At 42.8% G+C, this 15,642-nt stretch overlaps 1 protein-coding gene across 6 annotated transcripts in view; it reads left to right on the top strand.

The window, feature by feature from the left end:
- The window catches only part of CDK5RAP2 (CDK5 regulatory subunit associated protein 2), a 170,294-nt gene that overhangs the window by 15,936 nt on the left and 138,716 nt on the right, over positions 1-15,642 (top strand). For all 6 annotated transcript variants that reach the window (XM_042913941.1, XM_042913937.1, XM_042913940.1 and 3 more), the window contains exons 4-5: positions 11,774-11,884; positions 15,323-15,399. In XM_042913941.1, the coding sequence (XP_042769875.1) occupies positions 11,774-11,884; positions 15,323-15,399 (188 nt within the window). The remainder of the gene's footprint in view (positions 1-11,773; positions 11,885-15,322; positions 15,400-15,642) is intronic.

The raw sequence follows: 15,642 nt of genomic DNA, 5'->3' as shown, positions 1-15,642 counted from the left end.
TGTAGGGCAGGCCTTAGGGGGAGGAGCTGGCAAGTCTGCCTGTCTTACTGGTCCTTTCCAGGTGACAGCGCAGTGGGGGCTCCCGGACCTCAACCGGAGGAGGCCTGGCAGAGGCAGCGTTTTGTAAGACACCGTGCTGTGTAGTGTGGCCTGTTCTGGGTACTCAGGCAGTCAATTTCTCTTTCTCTCTCTGTCTCAACATTTTTTTGGTGAGTGGAGGAGACCCAGAATCTGGATCAGTATATCCAGTCCAGGTAGCTATCTTTATCTGTATATAGAAGAATTTAATTCTGGCTTTTTCTGTGACCTTTGGGACAGAGCATGGCATGGGTAGCTTTCTGCCTCTCTTAATACTGGTGGACAGCATTATTTCACGACTACTAGTTCAGAAAGACTTGTATTAAAAGGAAGGGCTTGAACCATAATTTACATAATCTCTTAGTGTGGGACATTCCAGGTTGTTTTGAATTTTTCACTCTTACAAAGCTTTGATGAGTCTCCTCGTGTAGGTCATTTTACAGTTACGTGATTATGTCCTTAGGGTAAATTCTGCTGCTCTTGTCTCATACCCGCCTGCCCGAGGTGCTGGTGTTCTGTGCCCAGGTCCCTGTTCCTTTGTGTTCAAAGTTCCTGGTCTTAGCTGAGGCAGGCGGAGACCCGGCCCTGTGTAAGGGGCTGCTTCCGTGTTGCTGAGGTCAGCACATGCCTCCTTCCCTCACAGCCTGTGCTCCGGCCACACAGCCTGCTCTCACTAACCCACACGGGCAGGGCCTTCTCCGTGCTTCTCCCTCTGCCTAGAATCCTTTTTCCCTCCTTGAGTGGCAGGACCTTCGTGTCTCAGCTTGAAGTGTGACCTTGTTAGAGAGGCCGCCCCTAACTCCTTCCCCAGCTCTCTGGAAACCCCCATTATCTTGTCTGACAGCAGGCACTCAGCACCGGCCTTTTCCACCATGGATCTTACGACTATTTGTACTTCGGTGTTTTATTTGTGTGCTTGCTTAACGTACGTCTCCTTTAGCCCTAGTACTCAGCGCCCGACAGGACGGTGGGCGCTTGATAAGTATTTGTTGAGTAAGTAAATAGACAGACGAGCTTGTAGAAGAAACTAGATCTGTACATTTTGGTTACCTTGTCTGTAAAATGGGAAAATAATTTTTGTCTCATTGGGTTGTGATAAGGATTGAATCGGGAATGCCAGGACTGTGTAGTGGGAGGGGGACAGAACTTGTAGTCGGCGTGGGGGCACGCAGAGCCCACCTTACAGGAGAGCAGGCAGCAACCAGGCAAGCCGAGGCTAGGGACGCAGCGTGAGGGGTGCGTTTAGAACGAGGCAGGAGACCAGGAACCATGTGGATGCGAGTCCGTGGAAGGGGCTGAGGACTGCCTGTAGTTGGCAGACTGCGTGCTGCAGCCACTCTCCGTGGTGCTGGCTGTGTTCAGGATGGGGCTGGCCGGCACCGAGGGCCTTTGGATTCCAGTTTGGCTTGTGGCCGGTGGAATGTCTGGTCGGTGCTAAGCGCCGGGGTTCACCCGTGCTTCTGGTTCATCCTTGGCCTCCCGCTTACCATTGAAGGCTGTATGTTCTCATACCTTTGCCCTCCAAAAACCTGGCCAGATGGCCGGCTGGGCAGTGTAAATTTTTACAATCTTTTTGAAGGCCATTTGGAAAGAGATTTTTATGGTCATAAAAATAGTATTACTCTTGAGCCTCGTAATCTGTTTTGGGGGAAATTTGTCCTAGGGAAACAACCCAGCGGGAGGAAAATGCCGTGTGCGTGAAGCTGTTTGTTGCCACATTGTGTACGGTTGGGAAAAATTGGGACAAGGGAATTATGTTTTACATTTGTTATCTCTCTGTCTTGCAACAAGTTCCTGAGGAAGGTGTTTCACAGATGAGGAAGCTGAGGTTGGAGAGATCAAATGACTTGCCTGTGAGCTTGGTGTGTTGAGAAACTGTAAAGAAGGCTTTGATGGTACAGCCTGTCTGCTTTCCACGGGACATCCTGAAACCATAAATGCTCAGCAGAGAAACGGCTAAATCACTGACTGTGAATCAGTTCAGTGGTACCTAGCGCTGTCATTGACTTGATACTTATGTGCGGTTCTGCAGCAACGTGAAAAATACTGAGGATGTAATGCTAGGCTGGAAGGAATATAAAAGGAGTTGGTTTCATAATGTGGGTATATTCCAAGTGTTGCTTGGGGCTCAGTTTCTAAATTCTGTTACTGCTGCAGTATTGTTTGTTAATAAGCAGATGTTTGCCTAGTAACCGTTTTTATGATTTGAAGACGCGAGGGAGAGTATTGGACTCAGAAACTGATTCCAAAGTGTCCTCCTCATTTTATGCACCTCGTTGAGCTGTTGCTGGCAGAATTACCTCACGTGCGGTGTTGTCGACCAGAGATGAACTTGGAGCGGCAGGAGGTCATGGTTTTTATGACGTCTAGGTGAGTGGTCTAACAGTTTTTGGACTTTCAAGGAGCATAAAAAAAGTTGACGGTGGCCCAAAAGATGTGTCCGTTGAGGGTTTGAGTGAGAAATGGCTGTCCTCCATTTCCCGCTTGCCAGGTGCCTTAGCTCATGGTGTTGTCACGACACTCCCGTGAGGTGACTGATTTTTATCCTTATTTATAGATGAGCCAACAGTGGCTCAGAGATGTTAAATAGTTTTTCCAAGGTCACATGGCTCACAGGTTGGTGGCCTTGGGAGTTCAGTCTGTTTCTGTTGACCCCATGGCCCCCTTGCTCTTAGCTCCGGCTGCCTCGGGTCCAAAGATGCCTTGGGGTGAGCCTCAGCTTTGGGGACCCCGGCTCCAGCAAGCTGCTGAAACCGATCTCCAGAGTCAGGTGAATTGCTGCGATTTCAGCGGGGCCTGGTTGGAGTTGTCCTGATTCTTTCCTGCGTTGTTGGATTTTGTCTGTCTTCCCTTCCTGATGGAGCTCTAGGCCAGGCAAGGCTTTTGGCCGAGGGAGGCAGGCAGGGTGACAGCAGCTCCTTCAGAATCTGTCCTGCTGCGCGCTGGGGCCTCCCTGCAGCTTCGGAAAGCACCACCCCGTGATCACGTTGGGACGTTTCCCGGCTCGGATGACTGCAGTCCACAGTCGCCCTGCGGCTCCGGGGGCTGGGATGCGGCAAAGTACAGCTCACGCGTCAGCTTGCTTGTCAGCGTTAGGTTTCTAAGTCGTGTGTGGTGGGTTTTATCTTGGGGGGTATTTATTCCTGGTGTATGGTAAGCTGTTTTCACTTTTTCCAGCTCGAGGTTTTTGTTTCTTTTTTCTCTTCTTGAGGTCGATTCTCTTAAAGGGGGAGATACAAATGAGAAAAATATTAATATATTTTACGTTCTTGTACTGTGCTAGGCACAGTACCAAACGTTCGAACTAATTTCTTTCAATCCTGTAGTAGGTCTCTGAGATAGGTATTCCTGTAATCTGTAGAAAGGAATCCAGGCGCACAGAAGGATGAACTTGACTGAGGTCCTACAGCTAGTAAGGTGGTCTGGATTGTATTCATTCATTCGTTTGTGTGTGCGTTAACAGAGGTCGACTGAGCATCCCCTCCAGACACTGTGCTAAAGCCTTAAGGCAAACAGGCATAAACGGATAATATCCCTGTCCCCAAGTGGATTATATTCATGTAATTGGCATGATCATAAATAAAGGAGTACAGATTGTGAAAAGTTCTAGCAAGAAAACCAAGAGTTCTGTGTTCAGGAGTGACTCAGGTGGCAGTCACAGTGGTGGGGACCTCTTGAGATTGGGTAGTCGGGAAGGGCCTCCGAGATGGTGCCATTGGAGCCGAGCACCGGGCACGTGCTGCGGGAAGAGCTGTGTGGGCAGACAGGGGCTTGGCTTATTTGAGGACCAGAAAGGAGGCCGGTGGGGCTGGAACATTGCGTGACAGGGTGATAATAGGACGAGGCTGGCGAGGAGAGTGGGGACCAGATCATACACCTCTCTGTGCCCATGGCAGGGAGTTTAATTCTAAGAGTGATGGACAAAAAACAATGGGGTGATCTGTACTAGATCTGAGTCTGAAGACCGTGGGACTCTCTTTGCATCCCATTGCCTTCAAGAAATTCTTAAATGTGTCCAGCCACCTGGGCAGCCGTTGGGCACTTGGTAACTGTCTCTTTATGATTCAGGCTGGAACGTACAAGACACAAGAGTGTGTGGTGCCCGACCTCTTAGAGATGGATTGATTAGAAAAAGCAAGTTATCAGCTGGTATAACGCAGTGTGACAGTTGCAATGATAAAGAAAGTAGAGGGTATATGGAAACATTTCGAAGGGTCTCCAGTCCAGCCCGATGGGGGTAGCCCGAGAAAACTTCATGAGGGAAGTGGTATTAAGTGGAGAACTAGGCTGGCATTGTTGTGGAAAATAGGGTGCCTGTACCTCATTGTATTCACCTGGGCCGGTCTGGTGTTTGCATTCACCTTCTGAAGGCTTATTTGCCTTTTTCTTATTTTTTAAAAACTTCTTTACCTGTACGCAGGATACATATTCTTTCGAGTGTTGCTGAGAATTTTAGCAGTGTGTACAATGTGGGTATTTTAAGCAACCTCCATAAATATTTCATTGGTAGTTGAGTAATAGAATAAGGTTCCTCTTTATAGGAAGCATCTGGTGGGGCAGACTTTTTGTTTGAATGAACGTTTTATGTGCTGTTTCCTTAAAACATTTAAAGCAAGGCTTTAATGAACTTACCAGTGGTTTCTTGTGCTGTCCTTGTTAGCCACAGAGTTGAAAACTTAAGTGCTAACAAGAGGGCCAAGGACAGTTTGATGTAGAGTGTGCATATCATTTTCTTTTAATCAGTTATAAAAATATGTTGGTTAAAAAGCATTATATATTCTTACCAATTACTTTTTTTAAATGCTGAAAAAAAACCAGTGAGGATCATATTATCATTCACTAGTACTGTATTATCAGTACTATTTTACTATATTTCATTTTAATTATTTAAAAAATGTTTATTTATTTATTTTGAGAGCGTGAGAGAGAGAAAGAGCAGGGGAGGGGAGAGAGAGAGAATCCTAAGTAGGCTCTGTGTTGTCAGAACAGAGCCCGATGCTAGGCTGGATCCTAGGAATCCTGAGATCATGACCTGAGCTGAGGTCAAGAGTCAGGTGCTCGACTGACTGAGCCACCCAGGTGCCCCATCATTTTAGCAATTTTTAAAACAGCTTTATTGAGATATAAGTTACATGAAAAAATTCACCAATTTTAATATTGAATGAACCTTGACAGATGTGTACTGCCTTATAGCCTGTCATAATCAAAGTATATATATGTGTGTATATACACACATACATATTAATACACATATATATATTAAATGATTTTTTTTTTTGGTATATGTGTGTATATACAGTTCTAGGCTCATGTAACCATCACCACAATTAGAATACAGAACATTCCATAATGCCAAAAAATTCCTATGTGCTGTCTCTTTGTGGTCAGACCCTTTCTTCATCCCAGAGTTCTGGCAGCTAATGCTCTGGTCTTAGTCCCTATAATTTTGCTTTTTCCAGATGTCTTATAAATGGCGTCATACAGTAATATAATCTTTTGAGGCTGATTTCTTTCCCTTACCGTAAGGTCTTTGAAATTCATTCATGCTGTTGTGTGTATCATAGTTATTGATTATTAGTCCATCATATGGATGTACATTTTAGTTACTCACCCTTTGAAGAACATTTAGGTTCTTTCCAGGTTTTGGTGGTTATTATTAAAGCTGTAGTAAACATTTGTGCACAGGTTTTTGGGTGAACATAGGTTTTTATTTCCCTAGGGTAAATCCCTAGGATGGGAATTGCTGAGTCATATGGTAAAGGTAGTGTTAGAGTGTGTGTGTGTGTGTGTGTGTGTGAGAGAGAGAGAGAGAGAGAGAGAGAGAGAGAGAGAGAGGGAGAGAGAGAGAGAGACTGCCAAATGGTTTTGCAAAGTGGTTGTGGCATTTTGCCTTCCTATCAGTAGAGTATGAGGTTTCCATTTGCTTCACATCCTCATCAGCATTAGGTATTCTCAATTCAAAAAAAATTTTTAGTCATTCTAATCGGTACTAAAACTCATTGTAGCTTTAATTTCCGTTTTCCTAATGGCTGAAGGTGTTGACAATCTTTTCTTGTGATTATTTGCCGTCTGTATGTCTTCTGTGAAGTTCCTTTGAAAATCTTTGGCCTGTTCTTTAGTTTATTTGTTTGTTTGTTTGTTTGTTTGTTTAATTGGGTGGTTTTCTTACAGTTACATTTTGGGAGTTATTTATGTATTCTAGATACAGTTCCTATGTTGGATTTGTGATTTGCACAAATCCCAGTAGGTAGCTTTTCTAATCATTCTCTTAACACTGTTTTTCAAAGCAAATGTTTTAAAATTCTGATGAAGCCCAATTTATTGATTAAAAATTTTTTTTAAATGGATCATGCCTTTGGGATTATAGGTAAGAACTGTGTAGCACTAGGTCTCAAGGATTTCCCTCTGTCTATTCTTCTAAAAGTTAGATAATTTTATGTTATACATTTAGGTCTATGATCTAATTTGAGTTAACTCCTGTTTAAAGTATGATAGGTTGAGGTTCATTTTTTTGGTAAATAGATGTCTAATTGTTGGGTCGAGGTTGATTATTTTGTAGGTGGATGTCCAGTTGTTCCAAAGCCATTTGTTGAAAATGAAAAACTGCCCTTTCTCCATTGAATTGTATTTGTACTGTGAGAACTAATAAAAGAACTTTGCTTAGAATGCAGTTGGGTGCCAGCAGGGGGAGCTTTCAATCCGGTCTCTTGTCAGTGGCACAGCCAGCGGGAAGAGAGGGCGCCTTGCCTTGCCTTGCCTTGCCCTTAGGTACTACTTTACTATCTTAGCAGGAGGAAGGAAGGTTTCTTACACCCGCAGCCCTTCACCCCCCTCCCCCACCCCCCGCAGCAGCCCAGCCATCCAATGAGAATCCACCATACTTCCAGCTCCCGGTTTACTCTAGTGGACTTTTAGTTTACAACAGCCCATCCCAACTCCCCCCCCCTTCTCTGTAAAAGAGCACTTCTCACCTTATTCTCTGGGTTTGCGGGTGGGTCTGCAGCAGCTTGCTTGTCCTGGATTGCCATCTCTGCTATTCCTGAATGAACTCATCTTTTGCTGGTAGAATAAATGGCAGTTTTATTTTTAAGGTTAGCGGTTGCTTTGTCAAACACTAATTAGCTGGGGGCACCTGGGTGGCTCAGCCAGTTAAGCGTCCGACCCCTCATTTTGGCTCAGGTCATGATCTCGAGGTTCATGGGTTTGAGCCCCGCATAGGGGCTCTGTGCCGACAGCGCAGAGCCTGCTTGAGATTCTGTCTCCCTCATTTTCTCTGCCCCTTCCCCATTCTCTCTCTCTCTCCCCCCCTCCCTCTCTCAAAAATAAATAAATAAATGTTAAAAAAAACTTATTGGCTGTAATTGTGTGGGTCTGTTTGTATAGTCTGTTTCTTTGGATTCTTTTTCAAAATTGTTTTCACCCATCTAGCTCTTTTACTGTTCCATGTAAATTTTATAATCAGCTTGTTTCTAACTATAAGAAATCCTGTGGGGATTTTGATTGGGATTGTGTTAAATCTATAGGTCAGTTTGGAGAGAATTGACATCTTTATTATATTGTCTTCCAGCTTATGAATTTGGTAAGCTTCTTCACTTATTTAAGTTCTTGATTTCTTCAGCATTTTGTGGTGTTAAGCATACTTCATGGTTTATTAGACTTATGTTTATGAATTTAAGTGTTTTGGAGGTATTGGAAAATGGTATTTAAAAAAGTTTCAGTTTCCAGTTGTTTGTTGTTAGTGTATTGAAATAACACTTGATGTTTGCATTTTGACTTTGCTAAACTCACTTATGAATTCTGGGATCTTTTTTGTAGATTCCTTGGGATTTTCTACATAGATGATCATACTATCTTCCGATAAGGATGATTTTAGCTCTTCCTTTCCAAATTGAATGCCTTTTATTTTTTCCCTTAACCTTATTACACTGGCTAGGACTTCAAATGCAATTTTAAATAGAAATTGTGAGAGTGGATATCCTTTTCCTTTTTCTTTAAAAAAATTTTTTTTTTTTTAACGTTTATTTATTTTTGAGACAGAGACAGAGCATGAACAGGGGAGGGTCAGAGAGAGAGGGAGACACAGAATCTGAAACAGGCTCCAGGCTCTGAGCTGTCAGCACAGAGCCCGACGCGGGGCTCAAACTCACGGACTGCGAGATCATGACCTGAGCCGAAGTCGGATGCTCAACCGACTGAGCCACCCAGGCGCCCCACCTTTTCCTTTTTCTTAGTGTTAGGGGAATAGCGTTGTTTTTCATCTTTAATTAAATATACATATATTTATAAATGTATGAGTTTCTTGTAAATACCCTGTAGCATAAAGGAAGTTTCCTTTAATTCCTGGTTTGCCAAGTATTTATCTTGAGTGGCTGTTTGGTTTTGTCAGATGTTTTTCTGCAGCTATTGATATCATATATTTTTTTGTTCTTAGTTTTTTGGTCTGGTGGATTGCATGGATTGATTTTTGAATGTTGAATTAGAATTAGCTTTACATTCCTGGGGTAAGTCCCACTCATGAAGTATTAATCTGTTTTTTCATTTTGCTAAAATTTAGTTGAGGATTTTCCATTTATGTTCATAGGTGACTTAATCTAGTTTTCTAAGTCATAGTTTTCTTGTAATGTTTTTGTCTGGTTTTGGTATCAGGATAACATTGCCCTCTGTAAAATGCAGTGGCAAAGTTCCCTCACCTTCTGATTGCTGGAAGATATTGTATAGAAGTGGCATTATTCCTTCTTCCAATATTTGGTAGAAATTGTGACTGAAATAATTTTGTTTTCGAGTTTTCTTTTCTGGAGGGGTTTGAATTACAAATTCAGTTTTTAAAATAGATACATACAAGACTATTCTGTATATCTATTTTTCTTTGGTGGATTTTGATAATTTGTACTTTTCTTGGAAATGTACTATTTCATCTGAGTTGTTCAATTTATATGCGTAGAGTATATGCATTATTCTCTTACTATCCCTTTAATTGCTATGGGATCTGTTGTGATGACCTCTCTTTCATTTTTTGATATTGGTAATTTATGTCTTTTTCTTTTCTCTTTTTATCTTTGCCAGTCTTCATCAGTCATTTGAAAGAACCATGTTTTTAAATGATTTTTTTTTTCTGTTTTCTGGCTTTCCATTTTATTGTTTTCTGTTCTTATGTTTATTATATCTGTCATGTTGCTTGTTCGGGTTTATTTTGTTCTTATTATGGTTTCTTAAGGTAGAAGCTTAGCTTAGATTGTTGATTTGAGACATTTCTTGTTTTCTAACACATTTTAAATAGTATAAATTTTCCCCAATCACTACTTTAACTGTACCCTACAAATTTTGGTATTTGCATTTCAAAATATATTGCATTTCAAAAGATAATTCAAAATATCTTCTGATTTCCCTTGAGACTTCCTCTCTGACCCATGGATTGTTTAGAAATGTGTTAATTTCTAAGTATTTGGGTATTTTCCAATTTCTTTCAGTTACTGATTTCTACCTTAAGTTTATTATGGTCAGAGAACATGGTTTGATTTTCAGTTCTGTAAATTTGTTAAGGTTTGTTTTATGACCCAGGATATCCATGAACATATCCATGAACAAGCAAAGTGAACCTATAGAAAGTTGCAAAATAGCACAACAACTGGGGCGTCTGGGTGGCTCAGTCAGTTAAGCATCTGACTTCAGCTCAGGTCATGATCTTCCAGTTCTCGGGTCCGAGTTTTGCATCGGACTCTGTGCTGACAGCTCAGAGCCTGGGGCCTGCTTCGGATTCTGTGTCTCCCTCTCTCTCTCTGCCCCTCCCCTGCTTGTGCTCTCTCTCTCTCTCTCTCTCTTTCTCAAAAATAAACAAACATCAAAACAAAATTTTAAGGGGTGCCTGGGTGGCTCAGTTGGTTAAGCGGCCGACCGGCTCAGGTCGTGGTCTCGCTGTCTGTGGGTTCAATCCCTGCGTCAAGTTCTGTGCTGACAGCTCAGAGCCTGGAGCCTGCTTCGGATTCTGTGTCTCCCTCCTCTCTGCTCCTCCCCTGCTAGCTCTCTGTCTCTTTCTCTCTTAAAAATAATAAACACTAAAAAAAAAAAAAAAAAAATTTTTAAAAACACAACAACCAATCATATATACTGCATCTAGATTCATCAGTTAGTATTTTGCTACGTTTGCTTTATTCTTTCTTTCTGTCTCTCCCCACTCATTAGAGAGTCAGTTGCAGACATCATGACAGCATCCCTATGTACTTGAGGATGTATCTCTCTTAGGACATTTTACAAAATTATAACACTATTACCTAATACAAAGTTGTTATTCAGATTCCCCATTTATCCTCATGGAGCTTTTTTCTTTTCTTTTCTTTCTTTTTTTTTTTTTTTAAATTCAAGATTTACTATATGATTTCATTGCACTTAGTAATCATGCCTCCATCACTTCCATTTATTTAGAAGAGTTCCCCAACTACTTGTACCTTAAGATTGTCATTAAGACTTTTGAAGGGTTCAGGCCTGCTGTTCTGCAAACGTCCTTCTATTTGGATTCGTCAGATGGACTGCTTCATTAGGTGCAGGCTAAAGGTTGTGGGCAGGAACATTTAAAATGAAGTCGCTTGCTTTCAGTGCTTTGTTTCAGGAGACACTGCATGTCACTTCGCCCCATCACTGGTGACATTTAAAATATTATCTTGATTTAGGTGGTGTCTACTGGATTCCTAAATTGTAATGGACCTTTTCCTTTAGTAATTAATAAGCCATCTGTGGGGTAATAACTGGGTGAATGTCATGTTCTCCAGTGATCTTTTATCAAATGCTTTTAACATTGATGATTCCTTTTTTTTTTAATGTGTATTTTTGAGAGAGAGAGAGAGAGAGACACGGAGAGACAGAGTGTGAGTGGGGGAGGGGCAGAGAGAGAGGGAGACCCAGAATCCGAAGCAGGCTCCAGGCTCTGAGCTGTCAGCACAGAGCCCGACGCGGGGCTCAAACTCCCAGACCTCAAGATCATGACCTGGGTCGAAGTTGGAGACCTAGCCGACTGAGCCACCCAGGCGCCCCTAGCATTGATGATTCTTACCTGAATCAGTTATTACTGTAATGGTTGGATAATGGTGATTTCCTTTTTTTAAATTTGTTTTTATTTTTATTATTTTTTTAAAGTTTATTTATTTATTCTGGGAGAAAGAGAAAGTGCAAGTGGGGAAGGGGCAGAGAGGAGAGACAGAATCCCAAGCAGGCTCTGTGCCGGCAGCCCAATGCAGAGCTTGAACTCACAGATTCTAAGGTCATGACCTGAGCTGAGATCAGGTTTGAACGCTTAACCGACTGAGCCACCCAGGCACCCCTATTTTTATTTTTTATATTTTATTTTTTTTTAATTTATTTTTTTTATAATGGTGAACTGGATTTCATTTGTGAAGAAGAGATTTGCCTTTCCTTTCCTTTTGTTTTCTTTCTTTTCCTTTCTTTCTTCCTTTCTTTACTTACTTATCAGCAGTGTGGAGTCACGAATTCTTTTCTTCAGTCATTATTCATTCAAGTGCTCAGATTGTCTTAAATTCGACTAGCGAGAACCACTTAATTCTGGGTTGGTACAATTGCAGCAAAGGTAAGTTTTCTCTAGTATTTAACATTTCAGTCCATTCGTAGCCTTAGGAGCTACAGGGATTAATGCAGGTACCGTCCTTCAGACCTTACTTTTGATAACCCTTCTGTGCTTATTTTCCAGCAAATCACTGAATTGAAGAAAGAAAACTTTAATTTAAAGCTCCGCATCTATTTCCTGGAGGAAAGAATGCAACAGGAATTTGATGGCCCCACCGAACACGTCTATAAAACTGTGAGGTCCCACTTCCCACGGCCACACCTGGTTTTTTTCTCAGAGTCATTCCCAGCAGAAATTTGATTAATATTTGTTCTCCGAGTTAGCCTGAACAGACAGAGCTGCTTTCATTTAATCTGAATGGATTACGGGGAGCATAAAACAATAGGATGATCTTAATAGTAAGCAAAGAGTTGCAAGATTAATTTTAAGGGATTCTGTCTCTCTTTTTCAAATCCTAATTCTCATTTACTCTTTCTATCTCAGTTGCCTTTTCCTAATTATTCACGATTGAGACAAAGGTGGTGAAATGGTGGAGTGTCTTTGGAATTGCGGCCTGCTGTTACCCACTGACTCGTGTAGCTGTAGGCAAGGCCCTTCAGCTCCCTGGGCTTGCTTTCGGAGTTAAGTGACAGTCCCTCTGTCACAGGGTTATTTGTGTGGATTAAAACGGAACGGCAGAGGAAAAGCCCTAGCACACAGTCAGTGCTTGGCGATGATCCTCGCTGTCTGACAGAGGCTTCCCTTGGCAGCCCGCCTTGAGGACCGTCAGCTCTCTGTGCCCTGGCTCTTCTGTATTCCTTGCGTGCTTGCTTGTGACGGTCAGAAAAGCGTCTGTTCCCATCTGAAGTCTTGACCTGGGGGCCTCTGCCTGAAAACAGACCTTGGTGCTGAAAGTTGAAAACAGAACTTGGCTTTCCTGAAAAGACATAAGTACAAACAGTATTTCGGTGCCCATTTTTTGGCTTTCTCCAGCAGATTAGCCCCTGGCTCGGGGAATGTCTCCGTCTTTTCTCTTCTGAAGTTTGCACCACTGGAAACTTCTGAAGGGGGAAAAAGGACTCTCCTTGAGTTTCAGCAGATGGGACTTAAATGGGCTTGTGTTGAAGAAGGATTGTACTGTACTTCTGAGCCTTTTCAAGAATTGAAAAGCTCTCTTGTCCCTTAAGGCAGTTTTTTTTTTTTTTCCCCTTCAGTGTGGGGGTGGAAAGGCAATGAGGATGTCACCTTTTCTGGAAGGGAGTGATGATGCAATCATAGTTTGAAGGAAAAACCAATGGCCTAAAACATTTTCTGTGTAAGTATGGTTACACACTTCTAGGGTGATAGGGAGCCAAAGCGTGTTAATTGTTTGCTCTCTGTAAGCCACGGTCTTGGGCATTTGGACATTTATCATATTTTAACTCTCAAGACAGCCTTGTGCAGTGGAGATTATCCTCATTTTACAGAAGAGGAAACTGAAGTTCAGGGAAGATCAGTAACTTGCTGGATGTCACAAAGCTACTATGAGAGGTGTATTCTGAATACAGGCCTGCCTCATTTTACTCTGCTGTTTAGCTTTTTTTTTTTTTTTTTTTTTTTTTTTTTTACACTGTCTGATTAGATGACCTGATTTAATTATACTTTTATTTCAAGTTGTTGGATAGGTAGGTGTACATGGCTCAGAATTCAAAAAGCATCAAAGGAATACACTAGAGAGACTTTCATCCACCCTTGTCTCCTGGTTCCCCAGATCTAACCGATATTATTAATTATTTATGCAGAGGAATTTTATGTATGTACAAGCAGGTGTGTGTGTGGGTATAAATCTCCTTTTTACATAAATGCAGGCACATTCTGTTCTGTACCTTGCATTTTTCTTTAATAATAAGGATAAGGGTATCTTTTCCTTAACAGTAGTGTAAGGGCGTCTTCATTCTCTTTTATAACGAAATTCCATTTTAAGCTTATGAGATGTCTTGACTTATGGTTTGGAGACTGATTCCCATGAATTGTAAGTTTATAACTTCAGGTATTGGGGCTTGAAAAATTGGTCTCGTGGACATGTTAGCTCTCCATCGTTTTAGGTCGGGGGTGCCGGTTAGTTCATCAGAAAGCAGTTTAGATTATCTGGTGTCAGTTCTTAAATGGAAACTCTCTGCCCTTCTTAGAGCTGAAAAGGTGTCCTCTGTTTGAAGGCTGTTGCTGTAGGGTCCTCACAAAACCAGCTGAAGACCGGTGAACTGTCATGCAGTGATCTTTATGCAAAGATCAGCTTCTCCTAACAAAGTTTGGTCTCGTAGATGACTTCTTTAGTGCCTGTTGTTGACCGGGAAGAAGATAATGCACTGGGAGCCCCGTCTGCTAGGCTCTTCTCATGTGTGAGCTCATTTGCTCCTCAAATCCCCTATGTCAGGTAGGGCTTGTGTGTTTCATTGGCGCTCGAGTGGCCTGAGAGAAGAAACTTCGCTCTCTCACCTCCTGGGCTTGTGCTTCCGAGGACGACTATAGGCTTGCACTTCCAGTTTCATAGTTGATGCCGGTGTGCAGGCAGGGCCCGTGTCTGCCTTGTTCACCACGCCGTCCTCAGCGCTTAGCCCCATGCCGGTCCTGTCACAGGTCATCGGTATATGTCTGCGACCAGCCCAGGTTAGCGGGTTGATTTCCATTCTGGCTGACTTCTCAGTCTCGGGTCCTCATTCCCCCAGGGCTGCTTGGCAGGAAGGTAGGAGGCGTGTCCCCTGAGATTATAAATTTTACCGGAAATGTGACTTTTGTTTAAAATAACCCACATGGATTATGGATGTGAAATTGGCATGAATTATTAAAACAAAACAGGAGCGAGGTTTCGGAGAAATCTTGGATTTATAGCAATCCTCCACCAGCTACGCACTCAGACCTCAGGCTCTACTAGCGGGAGTTCATCTGCTGTTCCACCTGGGATACGTTCGTGGGCAGGTTTGAGAAGCCCGCCACTGCCCCAGTGTCTCACACTGCGGTGTCTTTACCAGAGCTTCTGTCTTTGGGTTGTCACGTGAGTTAGGAGCCCGAGGCCATGTGTGACTCCCTTCGTTGCAGTCAGTTAAGAGGAGGACGTGTGGTCGGAGAACGCCGTGGTGGCCCTCATAGACAGCTTGCCCCACGCGGTGGTGGCTTTTTTGTAAGTGCCCCGAAATCTTACGCTGAAATGAGACAGGCAGTGGTGTGGCCTCCCACTTATCCATCCACGTGTTTTATTTACTTACTTATTTATTTATTTTGAGGCTGTAACACGTTCCCACTGCTACAGCCACCACATGCATGATTGTAAACAAGCAGAAGTAATTGCCTTGGAATGGGAAAAGCAAACTGCAGAATTGCTTGTAAATTTGCCTGGCGGAGGGCAAACCATTTTTAAATCAGCCTCACTTGTATGACATTTATGCCTCAGTGTTTGAGTGCTCTGGCTGTTAGAAGCTTGGAAAATTTACATAATTGTTCCAAGTCTTGAGGAATCCAGGGCTTCCTTTTGAGACCACCAGTGTTTAATAATTCCTTTCTCCCTGTGCCCTGAGGCTAATGAGGTTTTGAATCTAGCATCTGCCTATTATAAGCGTCCTGTAAGTTAGTCTGTGCGGAAAGCTGTTTCCCCACCGCGCACATTCTGGGGTCCCGTATTTCACGTTGTTTCTTTTCTTTCCTAATCTTGACTGGAAGAACATCGAACTGAAGGTGGAAGTGGAGAGTCTGAAGCGGGAGCTCCAGGAGAGGGAGCAGCTTCTCATCAAAGCCTCGTGAGTACCTGTCATCCTGTCACAAGCTTGCAGGGTGCCCGGGGTTCCGGGGGGTGGAGGCTGGCTGGGTCCATAGAACACAGCCTTGTGTTTTCTGAGCCAGTTGTTTTCCCACTGGGCCCTGAGGACCCCAAGGAGGTGTCCGTTTTTGTTTAACTACTTTTCAACAAACTTCTGAAGTGTAATATACTTCACAGGGAAAACGATGTGATCTTAAGTGTGCAGATGGCGAATTTGCACTAA

This window comes from Panthera leo, chromosome D4 (assembly GCF_018350215.1).
Source record: "Panthera leo isolate Ple1 chromosome D4, P.leo_Ple1_pat1.1, whole genome shotgun sequence".
NCBI classification, from domain to species: domain Eukaryota; kingdom Metazoa; phylum Chordata; class Mammalia; order Carnivora; family Felidae; genus Panthera; species Panthera leo.
Note: the sequence above shows the minus strand (reverse complement) of the source record. Positions and strands in the feature narration are given on the sequence as shown.